The following is a 7,578-nucleotide window of genomic DNA, read 5'->3' on the forward strand; positions in this document are numbered from 1 at the left end:
CACTTTGACTTTGTTGTAATAATGCCCGTTTTAACTATTTAAGATGTTGGCTCGAATCAAGGTTTTGCATTTAGATTTCGATAAAATTACCTTTGAAATCTATTTTTTTCATTACTCCCATTGACTTGCGCAACTCCAAACCAAAGTCTAGTCTGTCCAGTCTACTTAGATAGCGTTTCAGGAAGTACTGCGTTGTTGCGCCCCTAGTTTTAACACTCGTGTGTTGAAAATGACCTCTTGTCGCCTGCTAGCTAGCATTTTGTTAAGCCCCGGTGTCACTAGCTAGACTGTGCTTGTTCCTAGAAGCAAAAGTGGCTATCTCCATGCAATGGATCAAACTAAACAGCAAGAAGAGGACTATGGATATAACCTATTTCCGGAGAGGACTTCGGGAAAGGTTAAAAAAGGATCGATTGCACAAAGCTTGTTCACGTTCAATCACAAATGTCAGGTCATGCTCCAATTCGCAATAGAAACGAGTAAGTTATAACAGGATAGCTGACAAGTTATGTCACTACCCTATTCTCCAAATATTGCATGGAAGGGGTAATACTATCTAAATGACAAGAGATAGACATTAGCCAGTTTTAAATGTAGCACAACAAACATGTTTATTAAACAAAGTTGACGCCTGGAAAATTACAATTGATTCCTTTTACTTTGATCAGTAATGGTCAAGCCCTCTCTAGCTAGTGTTATAAGTATCATATTTTGTACCTGAAGTATCTGTCTGTTGAATTAATATTGTTTAACTTAGAATAAGTTAGATGCCTCTATAGGACCCAAAAGGCAATATTTTGCATGGACATCGCCCTCGAAGTAATCTGCTATTTAAATGTAGTCAATTGGGTGGGTCTTTATCCTTCTAGATGACCAGTTGAACTAGTTGGGACTTTCAATGAATTGGCATATCGTTCCTGATGACCTGGTTGGAGTCATATCAAACCTGGAGTCATTTCAAACTGGGTAATCAGAAATAATGAAATTGTAAGGCCTACACACTTCACTATAATAAATAGTACATGCTTTAGTTGACGATGCCCATACCTTCTCACACCACTTAAAAGGACATGTACAGGGATTTGTCCTGTTTTATGATGTTGACTGTTTGCTGTCATGTTGCATGATTACTCCTAATCTAAGTCTGTACTTTGTAGGTCCATATGCAAAACTACTCCTTGGAGCCATGAAAAGCTCAGGCTGGTAAGTCCCAGCAAAAATCTCAACACAGCTCTTTGTTGATATATTTCCCTTAGGATGACACTGAAATTACACTTTTGTCATTTCATAGTAATGGCCCAGTGAAAACCAAATGTAAAAAAAATACCCTGTGTAAATAAGAATAGCTTTTCTTCATTTACACATACATTTCATGATCCTAAGCAAACCAAATACATATAAAACATTTTGAGGGGTTTTACTACATATCATACAAAATGGGCGATGTAGTACACTTAAATGACATAGTACACCCAAAAAATGGTTTTGTCTCATAAGCACCCCTTTCACAACTACTGGCTGACATTATATGAAAACTCCAGAGCACAACTTTGAGGCCCTCTACACATTTAGTAGAAATATTGGGGTGAAAATAATAATGTGCGTAACACTGCAACCGGAATAGCATAAGCCAAAATATAGTTCTCAACCATATTACAGGTTTAAATAATGGAAACAAATCAGACTGTTGAATAATGCAACAATTCATGAGCCTGTGAGTACAATTCAAGGGCTTATTTTATCATCTGAAAGCTGCACTCATTACATTTTGCCTTCAAGTCAAAAGCACTAGTTGGTAAGTGCTTCATCCAGGAATGTTAGCCTAACAAAAATGAATAATTAGCCTACCCTGGTGGTAATTTCACAGCCCATCTAAAACAACTTTTTACATTTTATTTATTACTATGCTTTACCCTACAGCAAGGGTCTTGGATTAATTAGGCTAGCCAACCAGATCATAAGACATAAGGAAGAGTTGCAAAGAAAAAGCCATACCTCAGACTGACCAATAAAAAGCAAAGATCAAGATTAGCAAAATAACACAGACACTAGACAGAGGAAAATCTGGGGGGGAAAGTTTGAGGTGTTCAGATCACAAAGAAGAACATTTGTGAGATGCAGACCTAATGAAAAGATGCTGGAGGAGTGCTTGACGCCGTCTGTCAAGCATGGTGGAGGAAATGTGATGGTCTGGGGATGCTTTGGTGGTGGTAAAGAGGGATATTTGTGTATGGTAAATGGGATTTGGAAGAAGGAAGGCTATCACTCCATTTTGCAACGCCATGTCATACCCTGAGGATGGTGCTTGATTGGAGCCAATTTCCTCCTACAAAAGCACACTTCCAAACTATGCAAGAACTATTTGGGGAAGAAGCAGTCAGCTGGTATTCTGTCTATAATGGAGTTGCACAGTCACCGTACAACTAGAATGCTAAAGGTCTGCAAGGCTGTTACAGTTGCAAACACAATTATTATTTCTAACCATGTCAATGCCTATATTTCCTATTCATTTTGCCATACTTCCTATTCAAACAAATGTCATGTATGTTTTTATGGAAAAAAAGAAATGTCTATGTGCCCCTGAACTTTTGCATGTCAGTGTAGTTATCACCACGCAATATTAAAAATGGAAATGCATATCCTATTTACATGATCAACATTGTAGATGTATCTTTGGTGGCAGGATTTGGCTTCTATAGTTATCTTGCTGTGCAGTTGGAAAAACATTCCACTATGCAACAGACTATCTGTAGATTTCAGCCGTTTCAAACATATCACATTATTGGGGTGTCACCTGAACCAACGCGCTTCTGTTTGCATTGGCCTGCTTTGATCGGCCAACACTGCCAGACCTTCTGGTACCTATTTTGACAGGACATTAATAGTAAATATACTCTATCTTTCCACTAGTGTTCGAAATGCTATGTCCTTTTTTGAAGTAGTCTAGAGCCACCTGTGCACCATTCTAATCTCATATTTATTTAAGTTTACAAATATAAAAATATAAAATACAGGATTCAAAACACATAAGTTCAATACACAATATAGTGTATCATTTAGATAGTACTCCTTCCAAAAATAAATAAATTAACATTTCACAATAAAAACAACACAGTCATTAATTTCAAGCAGACACATTTTTCTTGTACTGAAATCTCCATTAATACTCTAAATTCACTTATGGGTTCTAGGCATTCAAGCCTGACCTTATTTTGGAGCTTATTCCATCTAAATTTGGCAAGATTATTACAGACAGTTTTACTGTGTTCAGAGGCTACCCTTGGTGTATCCAGGAGGAACCAATCCTGTGTACTATAATTCATTGTTTTAACTTTTGATAAGTTATGTGAGATAAGCTCAACGTTTTTGGAAAAGCAATTTGTAATTAACAGGAGAGTGCTTCAGTCTTACATATAGAGAGGCCCATCTCCCCGTTTCACACAATTCACAATGATAAAGCTATCCCCAGATAAAAGGGCACAGTGGTAGACAGTGTCTAATGAAAACTTTAAGTTTAGAAGCTGCATATAGATTGTCCTGGACTATTGATACAGACAGAAAATTGTCCTGTAGTATTTATTTTATTATCAAGATAGACAGGCTCTATATTGGTTGAAGGAATCCAAGCATGATTGTTTTTTGTTGTTGTTTTTACTTGAGTAATGTGTGTTTTAAAGACAAATATATGTAGATATGTAATATACCTAGGGTGGTAATTTGAAGGTTAGTCAGATCTGAGTTACGCAACCTATAGAATATCATGTATTTTGTTTTATTTGCATTCAATACTAATTTAACATCTAAGAGGGACTTCTGTAATACTTGGAAGTCAGACTGTAAGTAGACAAACGATTGGTTCATAGATGGTGCAGTGGGATACAGTAATGTTTTCAGCATAAAAATGAATGTTACAACTTTTCAGTGTCCCCAATAAGATTTATATGCAGCATGAACAACGGAGGCCCCAAAATCGAGTCCTGGAGTACTCCTTGATGTACATAATGGTCAATTTTCATCATAATGGCCTTTTTGCATCACAGCAACTTCCTGTGGACTGGGGAGAGTTGAAGGTTAAGCCACATTTCACTAATAAAATAAACTTCAGAACATTAAAACCAACTGATGAAGATCTTAAAGTGAAAGCTTATAAAATAATTGAGTATGTATCAAGTATTTCAACATGAATTCTAGTTACTGTTATTGATGTTGTCTGTAACAGCTTCTGGACCAATCCATACCATGGCACATAGGCTATTTATACCTGCATACCTTTATTACCGTCCATACTACCAGCCCTAAGCTGGTCTTCCTGATATCACACTGCTAACTCAACCAGAGTGGGTTGGACAAAACACAACTGGAAAAGAGCATACCACAAGAATCGTGGACATGTTTGGTTTGCCATGCTCAATATGAGAACCTGGGTTGCGATGACACTGTGATACAGTGCCTTGATCCATGCTGCCAGTCGGGAAACACATATGGCCACTATCAATGTTCAGTTAAATGATTTGTAAAGAACTGCAATTCTACTTCAGTCACTTCTTTAGAGTCGGAGGGAAATTAATGTTGAAGAGCATACAAGTTTGTACATTTACGAATGTAATGGTTTTTTTTTCTGAAGTGTTATCAGGTTACAAACGTTTTCCTTTGTGGATTTTAAATAAAAAGGATGGTTTACATGTTTTTTTTGGATTAGTGCATTTGTTTTTCAGTGCTGTAAAAGACTGCTGTGAGCCAGATACCCATTCTGGCTTTGGCCCACTGCACATTTAGTTTATAGATTAGACAGTTCCTCTGTGAACCAAGGATCATCTCTGCCGTTAACTTTTCTTGGGGGCCTGATTGTCACAGATTGTTAAGAACAGCTTATGGAAATAGGAGTAAGCCCATCACCTTGTCTGGAATTACTCCAGTCTGCTGCCAGTCACAAGCCTAAAGTTTACGCAGGAAAGTCTGTTCACAAAACTGCATACAATTCAGTTTGATTATTATCACAGGGGAAGGGATTTTAGTGTCCCTTGGCTTACTCACACAACTGTGTTAATGATATATTCTTGAACTTGGTGAATTCCAATATACAATAGCATCCTGTGGTATCATATTTCTATCATATGCTAATGGTGATTTGACCTAATTATGACCACTCATAGTCAATCAGCATGAGACACTGTAGTAAACATTGGCCTACTATAAATGGATTATTCTGTCTGTTCAGTACAGTGAATAAAGACAGACATTTCTCCTGTGAAGACTGTGATGGGACTGTCAGTGGCGGTTTTGACGCAACATCATCCCAAGTAAGAGATATATCATGGTTAATAAGTACTATCATGCCATACTGTACTGTTTAATGTGCATTACATTTGTAAGATAACAATAGATCTTCTTTCACCCCAAACAATTGTAGATTGTTTTATGTCAGAACAATATTCACCAGCAGTCCCACATGAATCGAGTTGTAACACATGAACTCATCCATGCCTTTGACCACTGCCGGGCTCACGTTGATTGGTTCAACAACTTCAAACACTTGGCCTGCTCAGAGGTTAGACCAATAAATGAACATGCATTGTAATGTTGCCCAGTCACATGTCAATGAAATGAAGGTGTCTTTTTTTTGTTGGTTTTTTTTTGGGCCCTTACTCAGATTCGAGCAGCCAATCTCAGCGGGGATTGCTCCTTCCAGAATGAAGTATCAAGGTTCAACTTTGGCCTCAAGAAGCACCATCAGGTAATCCCTGGAGAAAATAGAAATTCACTGCAGCCAAATTTCATTAGCCTTTTTCTTTTAGCTCTGTCTTGGCTGGTCACTATTTTATTGAGTAAAATGTACTTCCTATTACTGGGTTGTGTGGTTTTCCAACCTGGGTATTTTGCGGTTAATTCTCTAAATGTTGCCCTGGATAATCAAATCATTAACTCAGAAGACAAAATAAAAGTAGCATCTGATTGTAGCCTATTAAAACAGAGGAAGCGGTGCGTCCCCCTCCTTTAATGACCTGCTGCACACCTGAACCTCGTTTTGATTAGGATTGGAAATGATATGTCTGAGACAGGATAAGGAGGAGACGGGATGTTTTTGGGGGAGCAAAAACTAAAGTGTCACTGTGTGCGTGTGCATGTGCGTGTGTGTAACCCCAAAAAATATTTCCGCAATGTTGGAAATCCATGGTTCAAAATAACCAAATGACATATTCCAAAATATTTTAATGAAAGGTTCAGATGAATGTGTCCATGTCTAAATGTAAATGTCAATATTCACATCTAGAACTCCCTATGTCACCCCACTACTCCCCTCCCCCCAGGCATGTGTTCGGGGACGTGCCCTGCGCTCTATCCTGGCCGTAAGGAAGGTCAGCCCAGAGGAGGCGGAGAAAGTTGTAGACGAGGTTTTTGACACCTGCTTCAATGACCACGCCCCCTTTGGCCGAATCCCACATGACAAGGAGGACGCCAAGTTTGCCTACAGAGAGTTTGAAAGCCGCGGACGGTATTATGCAAACCTTTAATGTGCACAAATGGATTATCCAATTCAAGATGATTTCCTGCTGGTGCGTCTGTGAACAGGAAGCTTGGTAATATCCAGATGACAGGTCCTATCCTCAGCAGAATGTGTCCAAATCGGTATGCAATTATGTTTTGAAGGGAATAATTAGACAGTGCTTTCTCTCAAAATTTAGATAGATCAGAAGATATGCTGAATTATGGTATGCATTTGTGAACACTCATGCTGTAACAAAGGAATGTGATGGAGGGGTCCCCTTTTGGAAATTGATCTTGTAAGGTTCTTGTAATTGTTATCCTAGAGAAGAGGTTCTGAAATCATTGTTACTGTGGGGAATGATGCCTGTACAACTAATTTAAATACAGAGAAGCTGGGGATATGTTTCCATAGGCAACTGACCACCATTCTCTTGCTGGTGGGTTGCCACTGAGAGTTCGCTGTAAATAGATTTGATTGGTCTATACTGAATTAGTTAATGTGTTGAAATAAAGATATAATTCTCATGAATAATAGTACTGTATTAGTATTTATGAATGGTCAAAGTTTAAAAAAAAAACACAAGTGTATAAAGAGCGCCTTAGGGGATAATGCCAAAGTTACGAGGCACCATTCCATGAAGGCACTATGAAATCTAATTTGTCTAAGCATGTCATGCCTTAATCTGTGTTAGCATAATTCCTCTATCCATACAAGGTAATCCTACAATAAGGTTTTACATCCGTATCAGAGAATTCTGGCCTGTATTGTAAGGTTACACTGCTTCCCTTAGAACATTAGTGCAACTGAAACCTCTTCCTCAGTGTGTGAACAAAGAATGAACCCTTCAGTCCCAGACAGACAAACCCTCCCTATACAGTGCCTTTAGGAAATGTTGAGTTTTTCATAGTTTTGTTGCATATTTTTGTTGTATTATTAATATTAATTCAATTGTATTTTATTGTCAACAATTTACACAAAATTCTCTAATGTGAAATATCTTCAAAAATTAAAGAGACCACTGCACCTTTTTCTTTCCCGAAAAAGTTGAAAAGGAAAGTTTTGAGTGAGGAACAGAAGCGTTCAATTTCCAG

At 38.0% G+C, this 7,578-nt stretch overlaps 1 protein-coding gene across 1 annotated transcript; it reads left to right on the top strand.

Moving 5' to 3' along the window:
- Positions 1 to 70: 70 nt before the first annotated feature.
- atp23 (ATP23 metallopeptidase and ATP synthase assembly factor homolog) lies at positions 71 to 7,015 on the top strand. The gene is made up of 6 exons (XM_010887080.4): positions 71 to 479; positions 1,158 to 1,203; positions 5,219 to 5,300; positions 5,411 to 5,548; positions 5,651 to 5,734; positions 6,309 to 7,015. Exons 1-6 carry the CDS (start codon positions 329 to 331, stop codon positions 6,510 to 6,512), a joined length of 705 nt encoding a protein of 234 aa, XP_010885382.1. The 5' UTR covers positions 71 to 328; the 3' UTR covers positions 6,513 to 7,015.
- The last annotated feature ends 563 nt before the right edge of the window (positions 7,016 to 7,578 follow it).

This window comes from Esox lucius, chromosome 23 (genome assembly GCF_011004845.1).
Source record: "Esox lucius isolate fEsoLuc1 chromosome 23, fEsoLuc1.pri, whole genome shotgun sequence".
Taxonomy (NCBI): Eukaryota; Metazoa; Chordata; class Actinopteri; order Esociformes; family Esocidae; genus Esox; species Esox lucius.

Excerpts from the sequence above, each read along its gene's own strand:
- atp23 (XM_010887080.4), top strand. The coding sequence starts at position 329 with ATGGATCAAACTAAACAGCAAGAAGAGGACTATGGATATAACCTATTT. Across the intron at positions 1,204-5,218 it reads GCCATGAAAAGCTCAGGCTG|TACAGTGAATAAAGACAGAC; the intron begins GTAAGTCCCAGC and ends CTGTCTGTTCAG. Across the intron at positions 5,735-6,308 it reads GCCTCAAGAAGCACCATCAG|GCATGTGTTCGGGGACGTGC; the intron begins GTAATCCCTGGA and ends CCCTCCCCCCAG.